We start from the raw sequence: 25,880 nt of genomic DNA on the forward strand, positions 1-25,880 counted from the left end.
TCACTTCTTTTATAATGACGGTAAGAGTCACCAGCTTCCAGATTAAGTATTGAAAACTTTATTGTAATACCTACCCTGTGTACTCGTAGGTGTCTAGTGTCTACACAACACATTGAACTTAACTAATAATCAATAATAATAAAATCAATAAACACGTGGGGACATCTCACACACGGCCATCCGACCCCAAGCTAGGCAGAACCTGTGTTATGGGTGTCGGTCAGCTGATATATCTACACAAATACATTAATAGTTACATACTAAATATAAATATCAATACCCAAGACTATAGAATATCTTTCTTTAAACAAATATCTGCCCCTACTATCGAAACCGGGACCTTTGGCATAGCAGTCAGGGTAACTAAGGCCTGGGTCTCCTATTTACGCCGTAGTTCGCGTCCAGCGTCACGCCGTAGGCCGCGTCACGATGCTCACTATAGAAATGTACTGATGCGGTCTCCCTCACACGCCGACGTTGGCGCGTAGACGCCGTAGGTAGGCCGTAGGACGTGGATCGAAACGTTTAAGTCAAAGTCGGACGCCGCATATAGCATAAAATAGGAGACCCAGGCCTAACCACCATATCATTCAGCCGTCGAACTTCTTTTCGAATGTGAACTCCTTAGGACACCCTGTATAATTTCAATAATTTGAAATTTCACTATACGTGTGGTCCTCTGGCCATCATTTCCATCATCATACTACAAATTTACATTACCCCCGCAATAAGGATATGAATCAAAAATAATAAGAACAGGCTGCTTCATTAAAGCATACATTAATTATACATGAACTATGTGTAGGTACGCTAGGGGGAAATTTATAAGTGACCGATGGGTCGCGAACTACCTACCAGAGATTCAAATGTCTGATGACTAATGTGGTGATAAGTCTACACAACCTAGATAATGAAAAGATGTTTGTTTAAAGACAAATATTTGTGCTCGGGTCTCGGGTGTTGATATTTATATTTAATTATTTATTATTTGTGTAGATTTATCAGCTGTCCGATACCCATAACACAGGCTCTGCCTAGCTTGGGGTCGGATGGCCGTGTGTGAGATGTCCCCACATATTTATTTATTTATTTAAAAAATATATAAGCGAGTAAGTATATATACTTAAGTACCTAAAACAGATTTTTAATATAAAACTTCTATAATCACCAGATGAAATTATGATACCTCATTATATCGGGAAAATAGACCTGCCTTTGGTTGGCTCACTGTTAAAATGCCACCCTATATTTAAACGAGCTGCATGCGGAGTATCAACAGGTGACATTCCGAGGCCTACACATCGGCTTTGTACAGTGGCGTGCCAATAAATAGGTTATCTTTTAGATACTATAAAAAACTAGCTGTTCCCGCAAGCTTCGCCTCGCCTTAAAAAGTTTTCCCATGGGAATTCCGGGATAAAAAAGTATGGGTATAGACCGTATGTATACCAAATTTCATTCAAATCCGTTCAGTAGTTTTGGCGTGAAAGAGTAACAGACAGACAGACACAGTTACTTTCGCATTTATAATAACTATTAGTTATGATACTGAAAATGAGCGACTGTCTTAGTTTAAAAGCAAATCACAAACTGCTGTGATGCTGCAGTTAGAATTTTTTGTCTTGTAAGCGTCCATCTTTCGGCATCGTTCGCAACGGACGCATCGCATTCAGTATTCTTTGTATAGAAATTCACACAAGTGCGTCCATTTGATCGGCATTGCCAAAGCCGTTTCTAGGTATATACATTTATGACAATCCGTTTTGTTGGACGCTTACCTTATAACGCCTAAACGTATTTATTTAATCAATAAAACTTATTGCAAGTATAGAAGGTACTCTACTTAACGATTTTAATAAAGTTTTTTTTCATATTACAATTCAATACTGTGACATGCACTAGGAGTGTAGGACACATGGACTAGGTACTTAGTACTTACTAAGTTCATTACTTCTATGGGTTGGTACCTAGCGCTTCAGACCTAGGTATTTTAGAAAGTTAGTTCACCTACTTCAATTGGGATGGTTCCTATGATACCTCGCGATTATCAATGAATATAATAGGTAATGTACACCGTACATTAAGGGCGTCTTGCACAACAAAGTTAAATAAAATCTATGACCTCTTGCTCTGACATTATACTGTCAGAGCAAGAGACAAACTATTTAATTTTATTTAACTTTGTTGTGCAAGACGCCCTACGTCTTTAACAAAATGCACGCCAGTGTAGTTAAATCAAATCTGGCCACCAGATCAGCGTAGTGGGATGGCCATAAATATTATGAACGCATTGTATTGAAATAATTGAGTGCTGTTTTGGTAGCGCAAGGTTGATTATTTGAATGCAGCGATAACGATACACGCCATTTCTTTTAGTATTTTCCCGCCCTATCATTTTCTTAATGACAGCTGTCCGTTTGAGGTTAAAAAGTTTTTTTTTCAGTTGAGACATCGTACCAGCCAGCGTTTTTATTCAACAGCAAAGGTCACAAAAGTTTCTACTTAAGCCTTCTTTGACAGAAGACACTTTTAACTTGTCAAGCTTAATATCCTTTAAGTACTTAGTACCTACCTAGCCTCTAGCATAATAACTACGACCTACATCAAAAGTTAAATGCAATAAAAATATGAGAAATTAGTACCAAAATCGCATTTCTCGCACCTAGGGTAACCTTTTATAGGTACAAATTGGACTCTTGAAGCCAATAACCATAGCTTGTTAACAAAAGAGGACCATAAAATCCTTACAAGGCTTCGCTCTGCATAAATCAAGCCACTACAAGCACTTTTAATTCATAAAAAATATGGTTAACGTAACGTAACGTATACTTACTTACTCTGCCCGCGAACTTGTTAATAACGAGCAAAAAGGCCAACAACATTATTAAACAATCGAAAGAGTTCGTAAACCTTTTATCTCGTAATATTAATTGACACATTTCGCTCGCGTTTTTTTTTACTGAAGAGAAAATGTCAGGACTTCGCGGCATTCTGTAAATTCTGTTCCTTTTTCAAACCGGTTCGGTTTTATTTATTTTGCGTTCTGATCTGAATGCATCCGTTGGTTGTAAGTAGGTGGACCTTGATCGGCCTTGACTTTGTTCTTTTAATAAAGGGTGCATTATACTAAATACCTATCTAGTGAACAACTAGGTTTAGATGTTCGAAAGACCGATAGTTTGGATGACCAAGATTTAATTTGTTTTAAAATACATGATACAGGGCTAGTATTTAATCGGGATAAATTGGATTGAAGACAAGTCCTCAGAAATGAGAATAATTACGCAGCAGAATAAAAATAAAAAGGGTTTTACAAGAGCCAACTCGCCGTCGATCGCTTTAGTTTGTAAACGAATTTGAGTATTACTTCTTTTAGCCGCACTCAGACATAATTTTAACACTTCCTCTTTAAAGAGAGTTGTAACTATGTTCAACGTGTCTGTTTGTATCTTATATTGGGTCGGCCGGTTCAAGTTATTGTTTCAGTTTTGATAAAAGTAATTTCGATGAATGAGCTTTTAAAGAAGGATTTGAGTGTCAACGGTATTCAATCCAATTTATCCCGAGTTAATTATTTACGAACACTTTATTGCACGTAGTGATAAAATATTAAAAATCTTGTAGAGTACGTTAAAAATAAATTAAAATATTTTTACCAAAGCGGGCTTATAGCGAAAAATTTATTTCTTCCATCCAACCTTTCATTGATTGGGAAAAGATGACTGACACTTTAATTTTAATTTTAATTTACCTAATAGCATCGATGCATGTAGAATATTGTAGAAGATTCTTTAGCAATGTATAGTGCAATCGTTGCTTTATGAAGTCAGTCGACTGTAAACTGTTAGTACCTACCTACTTATGATTCTAGAATCATCGCAGACAAATCTATGTGTGTGCATGAGTAGGTAGTAGGTACTCTCGTAAAACAATTTGTTTCTCGAATTTCGAAAAATCGTAGAGTAATATTTTAAAACAACGTGTTACTCGATTGACCATTCCCATTTTGCAACACTTCACTTCGTATTAGGTAAGTTAACCTACGTAGTAGGTATAGTTAGTTAGGGAAAGAATATTAGGGAAGATTTAAATACATTAACATTAGTTACAAGTATAGGTACTTATATTATTTGTTAAATTTTATCATTCATGACTATCCGCATCTAAAATAAAACTGACAGTAGCCTCGCGACCAGGAGGCAGCAACTCAGGTCTCACTTTATTTCTCTTCAATCCTCTGTTCTTGAACTTCATATCTTTAACACTATTCTTCATCATTTGCAACTCGTGTTCATCCTCGACGTAGATTTTGAACGCACGCAAGATGGCCGCCGCTGTCACCGCTCCCGCGCTTTCTGTGTAGCTGTCAAGTTTGACAGCTATGGCGGAACAGCCTTCCGGGGTTAGCTGGGGGATCACAGGAGTAAGTATTACTTATATAATTTAACTAGGTATACAGGTACATAGGTAGGTGGTATATTGGGAAATGGGAAACAGTAAAGTTACAAAATTTCATTTTAGAGAGAGAGAGAGAGAGAGATTTAAGCACCCCATTCACTTCACGCACCGCACCCGAGCCCCGAGCCGTACAATTCCGTGGACAAATCCTTCATCGCCCACACACTACACGAACCCCGAGTTGCACTCCTGTCTATTGTCAACTTTATTGAGCCGTGCACAAGGCACATAACCTATTTCTTCGCTCGCCGTCTTGGTTCGCGAGCGCCGCGCCGTACCGCGAGCGCCGTACCGCACCCAACAACCCATTCACACGCTGATTTGTCCGCGGACTTTTCGCCACTTTACAAAAACTCTCAGAGTCGAATTTTAATCAAAGTACCTATTTAAGGTCTTCAAAGTACTTATTAAACTAAAATGTAGGTAGGTAGGTATGCCATCAGAATCGAAATCAATATCACATGTTAAGTACATCTTACTTTATCCAGCATAGGTTTTAGATCGGCCACAGCATCGTTGACAAACAGGTTGTCTTTTTCAAAGCTCTTCGACTTTAACCAGCTGTAGCCATCGTCTCTTCTCCTTCTTTCTGTGTCTTTGGCCGATTTCACCAATGATTCTAACTGGAATAAGAAAACGTGTATAAAAGAAATACTTATGCGAAAAAATATTACAGCTTCATAGGAAGGAGTCACGTGACCAACAAAGTTTCTATGGAGATACAATTTATTGTAGATGAAAAGTCTGCCATTCAAAATCACCCCCTTTCGGCTTAGTACCTACATACAACTTTTGCAACAACTTATAGTAGGTAGGTACTCACGTGATCAATCAATTCGGAGCTAGAAAACCTATTTTCCCGCATTACAGGTTTTTCCCCGAAAATCGACATCAAGACCAGGTAGCGGTATATTCAGCGACAACGTTATGGAATATTTAAAAAAAACGGCCTAAACAGAGCCAACGCTTTGTCTGAATATACTTAGCGGAGTGGTTCAAAAGCTACTGAACTTAATTAAGATAGCGTTGGAGTGTTTGGTACCTAGGTAGGTAGGAACTTAATTTACCAATACATTTTTATCTGCATTATCTGAATCTAATATTATTGCTTTCGGGTAAATTCATAGGTACTTTACTTCATTTTCATTTAGTTTATCCAATGTGCTCTGCTACTATTAAAAGCACCTGAAATCGAAGATTAAATGTACCTAAATGCCAATTTCTCCATAGTCGGTTAGAGCATAACCAGGGAGTAGTGGTTGGCTTTTGACACCTCTGTCATGAATTTTATATAGAGATGACGTTTAATTTATAAATCAATCGCTGTCGGTTAGATAACCAACTATGGAGATATTGGCACTAAACCTTTGCTACTTAAAAACAACAAGTTAAGTGTAACAGCTTAGTTCACATACAATGGTTTTTAGAAAGAAAAATACAAGAAATGATCACAAATTCTTTATTAAATACTTACATATGTAACCATAAAAAACAAGCTAACACGCAGTGTAAAATAAACACAGTCACATAAATCAAAGATACACCATTTGAACTCAAATATTTAGTTAATTTTCTATAAAATTCACCTAAATCCTTACTACTATAATAATCTGTAAAGAATTTGACAAGGATGATTATGTAATAATACTGACCAAGTCAAATGATAAAAATCCGATGAAATTTCAATCTTTCCTGTATTATTATCTAAATTCGTTACAAAACACAAATGTTATAGTAGGTGAGGTATGTAAAAGCAGGTACTTAAACGAGTCAAAACTTAATGACCTGATAAGATTAGTTTGTAATGACTTTAAATTCGCGACATTTGTAAAATATTCAGATTCAAACATGGACATACATAGTAAATTTTTTAAATGTAAAATTCTTCTACGTGAGATTTTGAAAATAAGGAATGAACAAAGACTATTAGAAAACATGTTACTAAAAGACGAAAATTGTAAAATTAGATGTTCAATGGTTGAAAAATGCACGCAAACTAATGATCTTGGTTTACATGAAAACTGTGAATTTAGTCAGGATCCTAGTTCCAAAACTGTAAAAGGCCAATTAACTCCTGTTAATAACGGTAATAAATTATTTCGTGAATCAAACTACTAAGTTAAATCTTTTTCATCAAAACTTATGTGGCATTTCTACAAAAAAAGCCTCTTTTGAATTATATATGAGTGAACAAAGTAGTAAACCGCATTATTGTGCTGTTAGTGAACATTTCCTGTACAAAGACTCCATATCACACTTCAAACTTGAGAATTATGATATTGTTTCTTACAATACAAGGCCAAAGAAAAAGAGAGGTGGTGCATTATTGTTAGGCATAAAGGAAAGAGATTATGAAGAACTGTTAATATGTAAAAAACTTTATAAAACAGAATGCTTTGAAATTTGTGGTATTAGAGATAAGCAAACGTCAGTGAATATATTGTGCTGTTACAGGAATCCGAAAGACAGTAATTTTGAAGAATTTATCAACAGATTAGAGCAATTGTTAGAACATTTTTTCAACAAAAAGTGTATAATTTGTGGTGATTTCAATGTAAACATTCTCGAAGACAGTAAGCATAGGAGAGACTTTTTATCTTTGCTTGAATGCTATAATTTCAAACATTTAATCTCTGATATTACGTTTGTTCGGAATAATTCCGAGTCTTGTCTAGATAATTTCTTAACAAATGTTCCTGAAATCCAAATCTCTGGGGTTTTTGTAGATCACAATGGACTTGGAGATGGCCATGCTGGTATTTTTAGCACACTTGAGGTTGAAAACGTCTCCAGCGTTAGTAGATGCCAATATTTAACGGTAGAACGGAGATCGTACACTGAAAAGACTAATATGGAATTTAGAAAAAATATTCTGAATGTGAATTGGAAAAATTTGGGTATTAATAGTTTTATTGATAAATTCAATCATATTTTTAAAGATAGTTTTAGGAAATCTAAAAGAAGAATAAAAGTAAAATCTAAATCATATAGTAAGTTGAATTGGGTAACAAAAGGTATTCGAATATCGAGTAAAATGAAACGACACCTTACTGCATTAAAGTGGAAAAACAATGATGATTCAAAATATCGCAGCTCATATATGAATATATATAACAGGGTCATAAGGCAGGCTAAACGCTTAGCAGTTAGAAATGAAATTGATAAAGCCAAGAACTCATCTAAAGCAATTTGGAAAGTAGTAAACAAACAAAGAAGTAAACTCAACAATAATGTACACAATAATATAATATTAAAAGTAGAAGGAAACCTAAAGAACATACCTAGTGAGGTTGCTGATACTTTTTCAGAAGAATTTCATAAGAAAAGCATACCTAATCATCAAAATTTAGAGTCTGCGATCAGTTTTCTCAAACAGGGCAGCAAACGGGTAGAAACTGATCTAAAACTTAGATTAACATCACCTTCAGAGGTTATGAAAATAGTACAAGAATTTGAAGCTAAAAATTCCTATGGTCACGATGAAATTCCTATCACCATTATTAAGGATCACATTGATATTCTTGCTGAACCTCTTAGTTGTTTCTACAATAACTGTCTTCATGACAAAATTTTCCCTGAACAACTAAAGATTGCCAGAATTGTGCCTATTCACAAATCAGGGTCTCATACCGACCCAAAAAAATACAGACCGATTTCCATGTTACCTACACTGTCAAAAATATTTGAAAAAATTATTAAAAGACAGCTTGGTGTCCACCTTGCCTGTAATAATGTAATCCATGATAGACAATTCGGTTATCAAAAAAATATTGGTACAATTGACGCAGTTGATTTGTTAGTTGATGACGCAATCACAAAGTTAAATAACAAATTAAAAGTTGCTGGTATATTTCTTGACCTTAGCGCTGCTTTTGACATGGTGGATCACGCTTTATTGCTTAAAAAACTTGACTATTATGGAGTGAGGGGAGACATTCTAGAACTTTTGACATCTTATCTTAAAAATAGAAAACAATTCGTTGAAATTATTAGCAGGGAGAGGGATTGTGAAAATACTCATAGATCAAAGTTGGTGAAATTAGAAAGAGGTGTTCCACAGGGATCAGTTTTGGGACCTATTTTATTTATTTTATTCACAAATGATTTAATTGGTTACATAGGACAGTCTTTCCCAGACATAAGCATTGTAGTATTTGCCGATGACACTAACGCTATAGTTAATTCAAATGACATAAAATCACTTAGTAATAAGACTAATGCTATATTAATGACATTTGATAATTGGTTTAGCATTAATAACTTGAAATTAAATACTGACAAGACAAACGCGATGCTTTTTAAAACGACAAGTAGGAATAATGATACACTCGACATTCATATAAATAATAATAAAATAGAACTAGTAAATTCCGTGAAATTCCTAGGTATTCATATTGACTCCAAACTTAACTGGAACGAAGAGTTAAAATATGTCTCCAGTGCTATAAGTTCAGCCTGTTATGCCCTTCGTAGCCTGAGAGATGAGCTAGGAATTAACCACCTTAAGCAGGTGTACTACGCCTTGGTTGAGTCTAAGCTACGGTACAGCGTACGTTTTTGGGGAAATAGTTATCAATGTAATATAAATAGGGCATTTGTTCTTCAAAAAAGAGCAATAAGGACCATGATGCGAATGTCCCAGCGTCAATCTTGTAAGGAAGTATTTATTAAACTGAGCATTCTAACAGTGCCATGCTTATATATTCTGGTGGTCACTTCCCATCTTGTAAAATATCTACGACGATTAGAATCTGAATCAGAGAGACAAACTCGATTACAGACAAGAAGAAAGGATCTCAAATCTGATTTCTGCCCAAATCTTGACATAGCGAAGCATTCACCAAAGTATCAAGCTCTCCATTTGTACAATCACCTGCCTATAGAATATAAAGAGTTGACTGCTCATAAACTATTCAGTAAAAAACTAAAATTGTACCTGTTGAAGAAATGTTACTACTCAGTTGAGGAATTTATAAATGACAAAATTGATAATTAATTTAGCAGTATTTTTTTTTTAATCTTATAAAATTAGTTTTCCTATAATGAATATTTTTGCTTGTAAGTATATAATAATATTGTTGTGCATGTTATTGTTATGTTAATCATAGATATTTATGTTATTTTTATTGTTAAATTCAAATGCAATAAGTTAATTGTTTACTGAATAAAGAACTGAACTGAACTGAACTATCCGCAAGTGTGTGTCTACCTATCGGTATCCTACGTATTAGGGTGCTTACATAGAGAATCGGGTTCACTGTATCTACCTGTACCGGTTACCTGATTAAGCGAAAGCGCTCATGACATTTAAAAATCCGGGAAATGCTCCATAAGTGAGCGCTTTCGCATAATCAGGTTACCGGTACAGGTAGATACAGGGAACCCGATTCTCTATGTAAGCACCCTATCGCACCAAACAGATTGTCATAAATGTGTGGAGAAACGACATCGACAATGCCGATGAAATGGATACTAGGTATACAAAGAATACTGTACCCGTATCACGAAAATTCGAGCTAACGAATGCGAGTGCGACTATTGTCAACTTGACAGCACTTTCGAACACTTTTTACCTTTCGAATGAGTTTCGAAAAGAATGACCACAGAGTACATAATATTATTCTGACAATGATCTATGAAATGATAGCTGTCAAACTTTCGCAAATCTATACACCGCCATTTTGTTGTTGACAGGTTGACAGCACTTTCGAATAGACTATCGAATAGAATGTGCTGCGTTTTTTCCGGATCGCTCTACTGAATGCGATGCGTCCATGACGTACTATGCCGAAAAATTTACCCTAGGTCTCTCACGCTTTAATAATAAAAGAAGTCTCAAGTTAACACTTGTTGGTAGATAACTACCAACAAGTGTTAACTTGAGACTTCTTGCTTCAAGCGCATATATGTATACAATAATGTATACATATATGCGCTTAGGCGGAAGTTGTAACGCGGGGCAGCGCCCCCGCCACCTCGATGTACTTATGGAATAAAGACAGTGTGCAATTAGCTAGCGTGTTTGATGGTAGTGTCGCGCCCTTACCTCAGCCCCCTCCTGCACATACTTAACAGTAGTAAAACATTTTTGGTGCAAAATCATAGATAACATTTTGATAGGAAGTATAAAAATTATCACAGCATTTATTTTCATAAGCACGTAATTGAACAAATTGCGACAAATACTTAATTAATAGTAGGTACAGTTCCGTCCAGACAAGGAGATAGTCCTGAATTAGGAAGCGATTACACTTTTGAACCTTGTCAAACTAACCAATCGTCAATCTTTGAATGAATGAATAGGTGGTCTGTTAGTTTGACAAATATACTTAGTGTCAATTTCTCCATAGTCGGTTATCTAACCGACCAGGGATCGGTTAATCAATTATACGTCATCTCCATATAAAAAAACAAATGTCAAAATTCAACCACTAATACCTGGTTATGCTCTAACCAACTATGGAGAAATTGGCGCTTAAAGTATAAAAGTGCAAACATTCTAAATTTCGGGACTATCCACTTGTTTAGACCGAACCGTTAAATGTTATTCCAATAATAGTTATACCTCGTTTCAGCTAAGATAATTTTATTGGTGTGACGTTATGGAGACGTTTTGAGTTTTGCGGTTTTACAGATATCCCAGAGTGAAATACTAAATATTAAAGAATTTGTCTGAGTATCAACTTATTGTATGAAGCGTATCCAATGAAATGTACTTAATTTAATTCACACAGATTTCGCAATAGTATTTTTGAGTAAGTCGGAAAATTGTGTACTGTCTTAGCTGAAACGAGGTTTAGGCATAGTTTCACCATAGTCTGTTAGATAATTAACACCCCTGTTGCATTGTAATATCATCAATCATACGACATCTCCATTCTCCATATTAAATTCCTGACAGATTTAGTCAACAACTAATCCCTTGTTATGGTCTAACAGAGTATGGTGGGGCTTAGTGTTAGGTACCAACAATTTGGGGCAAAAAGAGTTACAATGCTACTTTAGAGAGGAAGTTATATGTTTGTTATAGCGGTGGGAGATACATAGTTGAAACCTTAGATTATAAAAACAAAAGTTAAACTTGCTTAACTACGTTGCTGGTATTCATTTTCACAAATTTGTACTGGGATTAACATAAAACTAAGTAAATATGTAAAAAAAAAACAGTAAGTAAAATACATTCATGAACATACCTAAATACAATAATAATATAAATAACAAAGAAACATAACAACGTTAACATAATATAAATAAAGATATTTATTTTTCTTTACATAAAAAGATTGTTGAAAACAGCAAATCATGGTTAACTTTAACCAGTTATTTAGAAACATGTTTAGCTCCAATTTCCTCCATAGTCGGTTAGATGGGATTGGTTCATCAATTATACGTCATCTCCATATTCAATTCTTCTTGCGTCAAAAGTCAAACAATAATCCCTGATTATGATCTAACCCACTACGGCGAAATTGGCACTTAAAGTTTAATTATATTTCAGGTGACAAAAATCATAATAACATTAATAAAAAATACAATGTTGACCTACCGACGGGTACACTGATAAATAAACACCCTGTATGTTATAAGACGACCGAATGGCGTAGTGGTTAGTGACCTGACTACTGAGCCGATGGTCCCGGGTTCGATTCCCGGCTGGGGCAGATATTTGTTTAAACACAGATATTTGTTCTCGGGTCTTGGATGTGCCCGTAAAATGGCAATAGGCCCGCCCCCTATTACATTGGGACTAACATAACACTCTGGCGAAAAGTGGGTGCAGCAATGCACCTCTGCCTACCCCGCAAGGGAGTACATTAGTACAAGGCGTGAGTGCGTGTTTTTTTTTTGTTTTTATGTTATAAGCTTATAAACTATACTTAAAATCTCACTCGGTATCATATGTTTGGTTTCAATTAATATTTTCACTCAAATGTCATTATTACTAAAAATTTACTAAGTAATTTAAATATTTCACATTATTGTTATGCTATAAGATATTTCACATAAACGCATATTGGCAAATATTTAGATAGGTACATATTTTACATCATCTTAAATTATGAGTCGATTCACGAACAAATTAACATAAAGTTTTTTTTTATGAAATGGCAGATTACAGTTTGGCAAACAAGGGTTGAAAACAGAAACAGAAATTCAATAATTATATCAAATCAATGAGATAGAGAGTAGGTATCATTCTGTATCGATTTTTTATTACACCTTTATCCATGGGTAAATATCAGACTAATTAGGTTCATAGTTCATAGTTATTTATTCATAAACAATATACATTGTGTGTGAATTTTTTAAAACTAACTTAACCTAGGTAGTTACACAATTTAATAAAGTTTTGTGGTATCCAACCTATACTTTACAATATGCAATCAACTTTTTACGATTAATATAATTTGAAAAAGTCATTAAAATAATAATTATGCTTAATACAATTTGTCGAAATTACCAATTTAAATAATTATAATATCATTTCAAGTCAAAATAGATGTAAGTAGGTAGTTACAAAAATTATTAAGTTTCTTATGTAGGTAGGCAGTCACTTAAGATATTCATCTAGACTATAGAAGCACCCCTTCAACAAAAAATCCTTTAGTTTCGTTTTGAAGCTGCTATGGCTAATAAGTATTTTTAAATAGAGTGGCAATTTGTTGAAAACGACCTGGGACTGATATGAGGCCGAATGTTTAATGACTGTAAATTTTGGAACAAACTTTATTGGTAAGTCTTTTCTTCTAGTATTTTCCCTTCGTTTTTTTTCATCTTCACTTTCAATTTCATGTCTGGTTATAAAGAGTGATTACAAAATGCCCGATTCCGCCTTTTTTCTACTCTTATTTGCCAGTGTATCTGTGCCTCGAGTGCGAGGTTTTTCACCAATCGAGAAGTGAAGTCGAAACGCAAATTTGTATGGCGCGGGAGACACGCCACCTAGCGGTAAGTAGCTGTACTAGCTCCGCGCCACACAAATCACTTCTCGATAGGTGAAAAAACTCGCACTCGAGGCCCTGAGCCAGCATAATAAAACTCACCTAAGAAGTTTTAACCTTCTGTTTAAAAGGCAACATGGCTAAAAACGGAGTCACTCTCAGGAACAAGGCGGGTTTGGCCGCGTATACTATGAAATTCAGTAGATAGTACAACCAGGCCTTCTCTCTGGGTATGATCTCCTGGTAATACCTGGTCAGGTAGACGAAGACGAATTGCACCGTGGTGGCGATTATCAGTGAGCGGGCTTTAGTGTTGTGGCGGTATCTGTGAACAAAAGATTATTTTTAACCAGTCAGTCAGTATTTTTAGAATAATTTGGAAATTAACATTAATTTTCGCTCCTAAAAGGTAAGCGTCCACCTATCATATCTGGGCTGGTCATATCTGTTGAAGAACCTATAACCGATGGGATAAACGTGTTTTGGAGTGGAGACTGCCACTAGGCAAACGTAGTGTGGGACGCCCTCCGGATAAATGGGGTGACGACTTGCGAAAGGTGGCTGGATATGATTGGATGCGGAAAGCTATAGATCGCATCCAGTGGCGTGATATAGGCTGATGATGATGAACGGCGTCGGCAATGTCGATGTAGTGGACACTCGTGTGAATTTCTATACAAAGAATACTGAATGCGAGTGCTAGTGTCATATATGCGTTCTAGTGTAGATAGGTATATTATACAAAAGGTTACAAAAGTGGTTAGTTTAGGAAGCTGCCATGAGGTGATTTGCTGAGACGTAGATGAAAAATTGTTCCTAAATTGCCCCTGAATCAGACCACAAAAGGACCTACCTATAGTGTCTTCTGCGTGTTGTTCGTTAAGTTATAGTCATGTGTATAGAATTACCCAAATTAAGTATAGTAAAAAAAAAATTGTGAGTGATTTTCCAAAATTCATACTTATATCAACATTGATTCAGAATGACACCCGAATCACCCGCGTTTGGCTTACTCTACCATTTTGGAAACATCCTGTACATTCAACACTATTGCAACACCCTGTATCTAGATACATACTTGTCGACGGCGGCGGTGGCGGCTAGTGCCCAGCCGAGCAGACTGCCCGTAGATTGGACTAGGGCATACACCGGGGTGGTCGATACGTGGATGTTCTCCGGCACTTGACACCAACGGAAGGCCTGTGGGAGGTTGTGGAAATAAATACATAGTTAAATATGTGAGACGTCGGAACAAGGGCATGTGAACCAAAGCTAGGCAGAGCCTGTGATATGGGTATCAGACAGTATCATAGGTACATAGAGAGATAAGTACATAATAATATGAACACAACCAAACATTAAAAACACCCAAGAACCAAAAAAATCGCTGTATCTTCGTCATTTCTCATCCGATTTAGATGTTTCTTTCACCAAAAGTCATGGTTTTCTTAATGCCATCGATCTACATACTGAAGAAACCCCTCACCATCTGCACGCTCCACATGGGGTCCCGGTGCAGCCACTTCAGCCCCCAGTACACCGCGCACGCCGTCACTACAGCAGTGAGAGACAGCGCCGTGTGCCTCCACTGTATCAGGGGGTCGCGACGGCGGTGGCCCCAGACTGCCGGGTCACTAATGTAGATGCAGAGGGCTGGTGCTAGGAATGCCCCTGGGGAGGAGATAATGAATGTTGTCAGTCAATGTTTGTAAGAAGAAAGGAGTTTGGTATAAAATTTTGTACTTAAATTAAAAGGTAAATGCCTAGTTACACCATACTCTGTTAGATCATAACAAGGGATTAGTTGTTGACTTTTGACACATCTGTCAAGAATTTAACATGGACATTTTGACATTTACAATGTAACAGGGTTAATGATCTACCAGACTTTGATGAAACTAGGCACAATGGTTTAAAAGTGAACTTGAACTAAACTAGTCTAAAGGTGCCGGCCAAAACGACACTACTAGATTCTATGAGATCCACAGCACGTCCTCTATATGGACAGACGTTGAGACACATCACTTCAACTACAACGTAGTGATGCCCGCCGCCAAAATAGGACTATGCAACGTTAAATATTTGAGTTGCAAAAGTGCTGCCATCTAGTAGTTCATCTTTGCAATATTAAAACTCTAGACACATAGAACCTTGTATAAGTGCTAAAATTATAACATAGAACCTTGTAATAGTGAGCTAGTGAAATGGTACCTTAACAAAGCTGTACATACCAATAATAGCTCCCAAAACGACTTGATGTGGGAAGTGGGCAGCCACGTACAGTCGCGCCAACATCGTAGATGCGAGCACCACTGCACATATCGGGTAGGTTATGTGCTTCCACCACCATACGTAGCACTTCCTGTGTGTGAGAGAGTAGAGGACAAAGAAATTAGTTAAATATCCAACAAATCGTTTAATAAATATCCAAATTGTTAAATAGTTATCCAAAAAACAGTGTTTCGGGTACTTATTTCATTGTTTCTTAGGAATAAATAGAACTCGACTTGGTGGTGATAGAAAATAATGCACATAACCGAGAGAAAAATACATTATTTACTGAGAAATATAATTCACACGGCATATATTATGGACATACGAGTATTATAATACCATAATATATGTGAAAATGTTGAATGTAATAAGTGTGATTTTGAATTTGGTATTTTTCTCAGTACATACACGCGATAATTTCTCTTACTAGGCCAGGATTCGCAACCAATACATCCCAAATAAGAAGATGCAGTAGTTGCCTTTAAACATCCACAAATTTTCCTGACTTAAAAGCTAGTCAGCTGAAACCGAGCGCTGTGGCCTAATTGTCTTATCTACAGCCAGATCTGATGTCTTTTTGACGCTCTGAACAGCAACTTGCTGTATTTTTTTTATTGTTGTTGACAGTGTGTCAAATTAAGTTTAAGTTTAATTAAGTTTCTTTATCATACATGTATAATAATAAATGAAACATTGACATCTTTCACGACTCCTTTAATATCTTCAAGAAAAAAATATGCCAGAAATAATTGCTATATAATACTTATATTTTTTCCTTAAGTAAATTTGTTTTGCTACAAATTATTTTAATGTTTTTTATATTGTTTATTTCCATCTTTAATATTCTGTTGTTTTTAAGATAATTTATTTAAAAAGGATGTGTGAAAGGAAGGACGCCTATAAATGGTTTTTGCAACGAAATTGTTACCTATTAATTTATCTTTGTATTTTGTGTTGTGTAAACTGCTGGCGTTCCATACTTTATAAATAAATAAATCATTATCTTAACTAACTTATAGCAACATTCATCATCATCATCATCACCTGTCATTCATAACATGCGAGATCCACATCACAATCAACAGTAACTCCATGGCCACGATCATGGCGTGTCCTGAAGGGCTCCCCGGGCCCGTCTCACACGTCTGGCTTGTCTGCGCCAGTGTGGGACGACTCTGGCCCTTGTAGTATGTGGTCTCTCGCACCCACCAGTACGGACGCTCTTCTAGGAAGCACCTGGAATATACAGGATGGAATTTATATTTATTTATGTGACACTTTATTGCTCACAAAAAACAATTTTTATTCATTTATTTATTAATCCTTTATTACACAAATATAAAAATAAGTGTAGGTACAAAGGGTGGACTTAATGCTACAAGGATTTTCTACCAGTCAACCCACAATTTCACACAATTTTTACACAAAAAGATTTGAAAACATGTACATAATTTGTAAACGAAGGCGACTGCGCCAACAAGCTATTTCTACCAGCCAATCTTTGATTGGTGGTGATGAGTAGTAAACACCATACATACGTTTATTGGCTGACTTAATAGGAGGCCTTTACCTTCTATTTGTTAGAACTAAGAAAGTTTTGAAATAAATAATTTTTAACTTGTGTGTGAACTTAATGTAATTTTATAAGTGCAAAGCTGTTAAGCTGTATCCTAATAAAGAAAATTCATTAAATTAAAATACCATTTCAAGACAGCATTCAGCCAGCTCCCGAACGCCATGCACAGCAAATATTGTGATGCGAACACCGAGTCGAAGATGCCCACAATCGGAACAAACAGCTCGAACCCATGATGCGGGTTGGCCAGGTCGTTCACATTCTCAAAGTATTCTGCATAGTTTTTAAACCTGAAAGTTTTGAAAGATTTCTTGTGTGATTAAGTTATGTTATGGAATGGTAAGAGGTGTGGCAGCGAGAGACTGATCGGTTGCACTGACCATAAGAGGGCTTTACGGAGCGGGGATTTAGAAAAAATTCTAACCATAAAATATTCTAACTAGAATTCTAACCATGAACTTTTAATAGTACCTATTTCTTTACTGAAACAAATATAATTATGTAAGAATTTAATATACCTAGGTCGGAATGTTATCAAATATCAAACCTCTGATATAACTTTAAAAAGACGCAATGCCGAATTTATTAGAAAAATCAATAGATAACTAACCAAGATTGGATGAACTCAATGCATATTACGCCACATGCGTACACCGCTTCCATGTTTAATTAGACGACAATAAATAGTCACAAGCACATAGTTATAGCACTGTTTCACTCATAAAATTAGCTAAATTACGCAAAGTTTCTCACAACAAATCTCAGCTGTAGTTTTTTTTCCCCCAATGGCTGTCTGTCAAAGTCAAAGTCAAGTCAAATGTCAAAATATGAAACGAAACGCATTTTGCCTTTTGTTATTTTATTGAATTCAATTTTTATTACGTTATTTTTTCCCTATAGCTACGTAAATTATTTTACCAAAATAAATATTTTTTTTACTACAACAGATACCGTAAACCATTCTATAAAAGGAATATTTAATGTACTACAATACCAACCATCTAGCGGCGAGTAAAGTAACAAATAGAATGGTCACAAATCACAGTAGTTCCAATTTTATAACTACTCTCAACATTCTTACTACTCGTCAATAGATGGCATTAGTAGTTTCGTTAATTAAATTATAATAATCCTATCCTAATCCTAACTAGTATATTAGTCAATCCTAACCTAACTAATAATTCTCAATAATTCTCTCTAATAACTCTGTCACGCCAAAACTACTGAAAGGATTTGAATGGTATACGTATGGTCTAGACTAGACCCTGAGAAAGAACATAGGCTACTTTATATCGCGGAATTCCCATGAAATTTTTTTTTTTGAAGCGAAGCTCGCGGTAACTTTTTCTTTATACATACATATATTGATTGATAAATTTTAGGCATTACCTAGCTGAACATATTTTTACTTTTTCTAAAAATGCTTTTGAAGAAAAGTTATGATCAAGTAGGTACCATTTTAATGTAGAGAACGCAAAACAAGACTTTCAAAAAGGGGTAGAGTACAGAAGGCTCATGATCGTGATTCGTGACCAACAAAGTTTGTTCACTTACCTACTTATAGTAATTATTAAGTCAAAGTATTGTACAATTATTAAATATCTACTAAGTATTATACAGGGTGTTTTAAAAAGGGTATACTAGGCCGAAAGGGGTGACTCAGGGGGTAATTTTGAACAAAAATGGTTCTACGAGTTTCGAAAAAAAAAAATCTTTTTGTAACACCCTTCATCTATCTAAGCTATAATCTTCACCACTGCACCTTCGTGACTCAGGTACGTCTAGTCTCTAGACGAAAAGGTATTATTGATTACTAGCTGTTCCCGCGAGCTTCGCTTCGCCTTAAAAAGTTTTCCCGTGGGAATTCTGGGATAAAAAGTAGCCTATGTTCTTTCTCAGGGTCTAGCTAGAGTCTAGACCCTATGTGTACCAAATTTCATTCAAATCCGTTCGGTAGTTTTGGCGTGAAAGAGTAACAGACAGACAGACAGACAGACAGACACAGTTACCTTCGCATTTATAATATTAGTTAGGATGAATTTTAGCATGTTACTCGGACTATACGTATGGTGCAGAGACTGGGACACTGACGGTAGGACTGGTCCACCGATTCAAAAGTCGCTCAGCGTGCTATGAAGAGAGCTATGCTTGGGGTTTCTCTGATGGATCGTATCAGAAATAAGATAATCCGCCGTCATTGTAAGTACGTATCGCACCAAACGGATTGCGATATAATATGTGCCTATGGAGAAAGGGCGGCGTCGGCAATACCGATGAAGTGGTGAATTTCTACAGGGTGTTGCAAAATTGGTATACTAAGCCGAAACCTACATGTGCAGCATGGTATATCTAAGCCCGAAACTGAAATCAGAATTTGGAAATTCGCGAATTTTCAAATTCTTTCCCTTTTTGCAACATCCTGTATACAAAGAATACTACATGCGATACGTACGATGGCGAAAAGTGGACGCTTACCTTTAGTCGTCCATGCAGTCTTAAAAACAAGTTCCACACGGGAGAGTCGCGAATTTTCTATCACAATAAGTACCTATAACTATTTGTGGACTGCTTATTTGACATTATTAGAAAACGTTTTAATTAAGAAATAGAAACATGAGTGTGTGTTGGAAAGACTTTGGATCACAAACATACTTTATTTTGTAAATATTTTGACTTATTGTGTAAAGGGATGTAACTGTAAAAATAATTATTATGCTTGCGGACAGCTTAATAATATTTATTAAGAAAACACTATTTTGGTAAATGTGATTATGTTATTGTTAGATAATATGTCAACTCTAAATGCTAAAGGTGTAAAAATACAGATTTCAAATAGGAAATAAGAGACTGTATCATGTAGTTCAGACGAAAAAGCTCTACATTTGTAGGGAGTAATTGAGATACCTACTTAGGTACTGTTCACATAGGTATATTTCAAACCTTTCTAACTGCAAATTCGCATACATTTCAGTTTTTTTATCGACTTGTTAAATAAAACCTCGCTAAACGAGACCTATATTTATTTAAACCTGGATAGATATACTACACTGAGTAAGTCGAATAGGTACCTCTTCATATAAATGAGACAAATTTGTCGGTCATTTGAAGTCCCACTTATCTAGGTTTCACTGTAGATAGGTACTCATTAATTAGATACTTAGATCTGTACAAATTGGGTACAATTGTACAGATCTAAGTATCCCTCATGTCTCAGTTTGACATTTGTTTAGGTAGCATTTTATCACTCAAGTTCGAAGGTGGTGATAACATGTGACACAAATAATTATTTGTTTAGTTTTTGTTAATTTCATCCTTGCTCTACAAGAAGAGATGCAGGAAAGGAAAATTACTATAATACTTATAGGGAGGATGATCCGGGACTCTAATAACCCGTTGAAAATGCTTTAAAAACAACATTTGTCAAAACACACATCCTCTTTTTATTTGATTAAAATTATATATCATATTACTTATATGTAGCGGTGTTAGCTCAGACTGGTAAGCGCCCGCCCCTCACGGAAGAGATGTGGATTCAAATCCTGTCGCTGACATGTGCTAATAAGTTAGATAGATAGACATTAATTTGTTCCACTTAAATTAAGAGGCGAAATGTGTGTGTTGAAGCAGACCAAAAGGGAAGCAACTCAGCGCATATGTTTGCCCTTAGGAACAAACCACAGATTTTCAGTTGTCTCCCATACTTATACTTTAAGTTTGCCTATTCACGTCAAAGTATGTAGGTAATGAAGTGGCTAATTGAATAGTTTGAATGCTAAATATAGAGTTCACGAAATGTAAATAATACTTATAAACTGTACATTGAATACATCTGGCACACGCAGTCAGCGACTCATTCTAATCCTTCACCACAGCGACAAACCCTAGTCAGGCTTTATGATTTATCAACAACACGTGAACAACACACTAACTGAGATGAAGTGGCTAATTGAATAGTTTGAATGCTAAATGTGGAGTTCATGAAGTGTAAATCATATAAACTGTACATTGAATACATCCGGCACACTGGGTAGTCAGCGACTGATTCTAATCCGCACACTGGGTAGTCAGCGACTAATCCTTTCACTACAGTGACAAACCCTAGTCAGGATTTAGTATTTATCAACTACACACTAACTATAAAAAAATAAGTGGGTATGCTAGCATGTACTTACAACTATTTTAAATGGTTATAAAAATATAATATTTTCTTTAGGTAAGTAAAACATTTATTAAACTTTTAATTAATAAATTATAAAAAGTATACTATTTCACACACCATAAAAGCATATTAGGTATTCTTAGTTATCAACTATCACAATAATCAGTCTGAACTTTGCTTATATCAGTCATCAAATGGGTCTCATAGTATGTATGCCAAGTTTTTCAACTTTTTCAGTTCGGTGCCGCTCCAGTTCATTGTTTCACCACAAGGTTGCTAATGTCATCTGACCATCATTCAGCACCACCATTCACCATTCAGGTGGTTTCTGCCAACAAGAGCTCTCCAACCGTGTCTAGGGCATCAATTTCTGACCGGTTTTGACCATCTTCCGTCTTGCCTACAAGCCAATTTCAATGTTCTGTAACAAACAAAAATGTTTCATTAGATTTTAGATATACTTATGAACTAAGATTATGACTCCTATTGTCCTCTTCATCATCATCATAACCCATCACGTCCCCACTGCTGGGGTAGGGGTTTCCTTCCAATGAAGGAAGGGTTTAGGCCTAGCCGACCAAGTAATGCCATGTGAAAAAAGTTTTTTGAGTTGTTTTGTGTGCATATGCCCAATTATAATAACATGTCACGGGTACTGGCACTTACCTACTGTTTTTTTCCTTCCATTGATTATATAAATATTATTCGTCAGGCCGTGGGACAAGCATCGAAGATGATATTCTGCGCCCGTCAGGATCCTGCCCGGGCTTTTTTCTCAAGGCCTTCTAGCTCCTGGGTCCGGGTAGACAGTGGGTGGGTCATCAGTCAGGTGGCATGCTGTTTTTGTTCTTCGTCTCAGGGATTTGATGCATCGACGGCTGCCGATAGCAGGAGCTCCCAAGGAATCTGAGCGTGCTTGGTCGGGAGCAAGCTTGGTCGTATATCATTTGATGAGACGATGTCCAAGAAACTCAATAAAGTAGTTTAATGAGCCAATATGAATCCATGGGGTAGCGCAAAGCAAAGTAATATTACCAAAATAATACACTCGAAACTCTGGAAAGCACCAAACCCAAACAGTCAAAATTTTCTTCAAGTTTGACGTTTGGTGACATTTTAATTGTCAAAAAACCATAGACAATACAAACAACAACCACAAATGAGAGGTTTTCGGAAAAAAATAACATTTGAAAAACTTATTTGCACAGAGCAGAAAAGTTACAGTGTCTGTCACTGGGACTAATGCCGAATCACACAAATAAAACGAGTCCCATGTACACCCTATGCTAACATTTAAGACTGATATCAAAAAGTGACTCAATTTAATCAGTCACTTCACATGTTGTCTTATTATGGCCATACTAGCCGTGCAGCTCCTGCTATCGGCAGCCGTCGATGCATCGGATCCCTGAGACGAAGAACAAAAACAGCATGCCACCTGACTGATGACCCACCCACTGTCTACCCGGACCCAGGAGCTAGAAGGCCTTGAGAAAAAAGCCCGGGCAGGATCCTGACGGGCGCAGAATATCATCTTCGATGCTTGTCTTGTCATTTACCTACTGGCACTTACCTACTGTTTTTTTCCTTCCATTTATATAATCAATGGAAGGAAAAAAACAGTAGGTAAGTGCCAGTACCCGTGACATGTTATTATAATCGGGCATATGCACACAAAACAACTCAAAAAACTTTTTTCACATGGCACTACTTGGTCGGCTAGGCCTAAACCCTTCCTTCATTGGAAGGAAACCCCTACCCCAGCAGTGGGGACGTGATGGGTTATGATGATGATGAAGAGGACAATAGGAGACATAATCTTAGTTCATAAGTATAACTAAAATCTAATGAAACATTTTTGTTTGTTACAGAACATTGAAATTGGCTTGTAGGCAAGACGGAAGATGGTCAAAACCGGTCAGAAATTGATGCCCTAGACACGGTTGGAGAGCTCTTGTTGGCAGAAACCACCTGAATGGTGAATGGTGGTGCTGAATGATGGTCAGATGACATTAGCAACCTTGTGGTGAAACAATGAACTGGAGCGGCACCGAACTGAAAAAGTTGAAAAACTTGGCATACATACTATGAGACCCATTTGATGACTGATATAAGCAAAGTTCAGACTGATTATTGTGATAGTTGATAACTAAGAATACCTAATATGCTTTTATGGTGTGTGAAATAGTATACTTTTTATAATTTATTAATTAAAAGTTTAATAAATGTTTTACTTACCTAAAGAAAATATTATATTTTTATAACCATTTAAAATAGTTGTAAGTACATGCTAGCATACCCACTTATTTTTTTATAGTTAGTGTGTAGTTGATAAATACTAAATCCTGACTAGGGTTTGTCACTGTAGTGAAAGGATTAGTCGCTGACTACCCAGTGTGCGGATTAGAATCAGTCGCTGACTACCCAGTGTGCCGGATGTATTCAATGTACAGTTTATATGATTTACACTTCATGAACTCCACATTTAGCATTCAAACTATTCAATTAGCCACTTCATCTCAGTTAGTGTGTTGTTCACGTGTTGTTGATAAATCATAAAGCCTGACTAGGGTTTGTCGCTGTGGTGAAGGATTAGAATGAGTCGCTGACTGCGTGTGCCAGATGTATTCAATGTACAGTTTATAAGTATTATTTACATTTCGTGAACTCTATATTTAGCATTCAAACTATTCAATTAGCCACTTCATTACCTACATACTTTGACGTGAATAGGCAAACTTAAAGTATAAGTATGGGAGACAACTGAAAATCTGTGGTTTGTTCCTAAGGGCAAACATATGCGCTGAGTTGCTTCCCTTTTGGTCTGCTTCAACACACACATTTCGCCTCTTAATTTAAGTGGAACAAATTAATGTCTATCTATCTAACTTATTAGCACATGTCAGCGACAGGATTTGAATCCACATCTCTTCCGTGAGGGGCGGGCGCTTACCAGTCTGAGCTAACACCGCTACATATAAGTAATATGATATATAATTTTAGTCAAATAAAAAGAGGATGTGTGTTTTGACAAATGTTGTTTTTAAAGCATTTTCAACGGGTTATTAGAGTCCCGGATCATCCTCCCTATAAGTATTATAGTAATTATCCTTTCCTGCATCTCTTCTTGTAGAGCAAGGATGAAATTAACAAAAACTAAACAAATAATAATTTGTGTCACATGTTATCACCACCTTCGAATTTGAGTGATAAAATGCTACCTAAACAAATGTCAAACTGAGACATGTGTGGACAAATTGGTACACCCATGTTAGGAAATAAGACAAATCTTCCAATCTCGCTGTCAAAATTGTAACTCACATCTTATAGTGATTATTTCGTGTTGGCCATGTTAGCGTTTGTGAGGACAACTGGTATCACACAATTTGTTGCAACTAGCTGTCATTTATATCTTGTCGCAGCCATACTGTGCTACGCGTGCTGGAGTTGATAGAGGAAGGCATTTCCAGTCGATTGAACCCTAAAATGCATTATCCGAAACTTAACAATTTCTAAGATACTTATTTAATATTTAAGATTTTTAAATATTTTACCGAAATTTTATGTTTAGAACCGAAAATTTAAAAAAAACTAGCCATATTTCAATATTTCTTTTGGTAGTTTTGCATAAGTAATACCTTAATAAAGTAATTGAAATAATCAAATGTGCATTATTCGACTTAAATTAGACACAATACCTCAAAATAGTTAAACGATTTAAAAAAATATTCAAAACGCAAAAACAAGTTTTCTCCGCTGTCTCTGGTTGTTTTGGCCATATCTTGGTGATACCTACATCGATTTGATATTGAATTATTTTATTTGAAAGCTTATAAGTTGACAATGTTTTTAAGCAGAAGTGCACAAAAAATGTCGTATGAAATTCTTTTTTAATTTAATTTATTTGTTTTTTTGTTTTTAATATTTTTTGAAAATGTTTAAATATTTTGAGGTATTGTGTCTAATTTAAGTCGAATAATGAACATTTGATTATTTTAATTAGTTTATTACTTATTCAAATCAACCAAAAAAATATTGAAATATGGCTATTTTTTTTATTTTCGCTTTAAAACATAAAATTTTGGCAAAATTTTAAAAAAAATCTTAAACATTAAATAAGTATCTTAAAAATTACCACAAAAACTTAGATAGTATTTAACAGGTGTTTAAAGCTGTCAAATGCCTACAAAATCTGTCAAATTTCTTTTCAAACACTTGTTAAAAGGTGTTTATAGTTTTTTGTAGTAGCACAGTAAATATCTTAGAAATGCTTAAGTTTAGGATAATGCATTATTGGGTTCCATCGACTGGAAATGCCTTCCTCTATCACCTCCTGAAAGGATCCGGTCGACTTACCAATAACCCTGTATGTATTAGTTTTTTTACCTGCCACTGCCGTTCCATATGTCACTGGATTTTTTTCATTGCTCGTGAGTGTTTTTTTTTTAACATTAACTAAGAGGACTTAGAT

General features: G+C 35.8%; 2 protein-coding genes and 2 long non-coding RNA genes across 4 annotated transcripts; 1 reads left to right on the plus strand and 3 right to left on the minus strand.

Moving 5' to 3' along the window:
* Positions 1-4,101: 4,101 nt before the first annotated feature.
* Positions 4,102-5,557, minus strand: LOC105395767. The gene is made up of 3 exons (XM_038113547.2): positions 5,282-5,557; positions 4,938-5,081; positions 4,102-4,407 (listed from the first exon to the last, which is right to left on the minus strand). Exons 1-3 carry the CDS (start codon positions 5,348-5,350, stop codon positions 4,144-4,146), a joined length of 477 nt encoding a protein of 158 aa, XP_037969475.2. The 5' UTR covers positions 5,351-5,557; the 3' UTR covers positions 4,102-4,143.
* Positions 5,558-13,440: 7,883 nt separating this feature from the next.
* Positions 13,441-18,056, minus strand: LOC105393570 (glucose-6-phosphatase 2). Its single transcript, XM_048633464.1, has 7 exons — positions 17,861-18,056; positions 17,376-17,540; positions 16,719-16,910; positions 15,632-15,762; positions 14,887-15,071; positions 14,479-14,600; positions 13,441-13,725 (listed from the first exon to the last, which is right to left on the minus strand). Exons 1-7 carry the CDS (start codon positions 17,911-17,913, stop codon positions 13,503-13,505), a joined length of 1,071 nt encoding a protein of 356 aa, XP_048489421.1. The 5' UTR covers positions 17,914-18,056; the 3' UTR covers positions 13,441-13,502.
* Positions 18,057-21,458: 3,402 nt separating this feature from the next.
* On the minus strand, positions 21,459-22,463 carry LOC125491365. Its single transcript, XR_007268273.1, has 2 exons — positions 22,076-22,463; positions 21,459-21,830 (listed from the first exon to the last, which is right to left on the minus strand). It is a non-coding gene; the product is annotated as an uncharacterized LOC125491365 (long non-coding RNA).
* A 533-nt stretch (positions 22,464-22,996) lies between these two features.
* On the plus strand, positions 22,997-23,652 carry LOC125491366. The gene is made up of 2 exons (XR_007268274.1): positions 22,997-23,035; positions 23,281-23,652. It is a non-coding gene; the product is annotated as an uncharacterized LOC125491366 (long non-coding RNA).
* Positions 23,653-25,880: the final 2,228 nt, after the last annotated feature.

This window comes from Plutella xylostella, chromosome 2, assembly GCF_932276165.1.
Source record: "Plutella xylostella chromosome 2, ilPluXylo3.1, whole genome shotgun sequence".
Classification (NCBI taxonomy): Eukaryota; Metazoa; Arthropoda; class Insecta; order Lepidoptera; family Plutellidae; genus Plutella; species Plutella xylostella.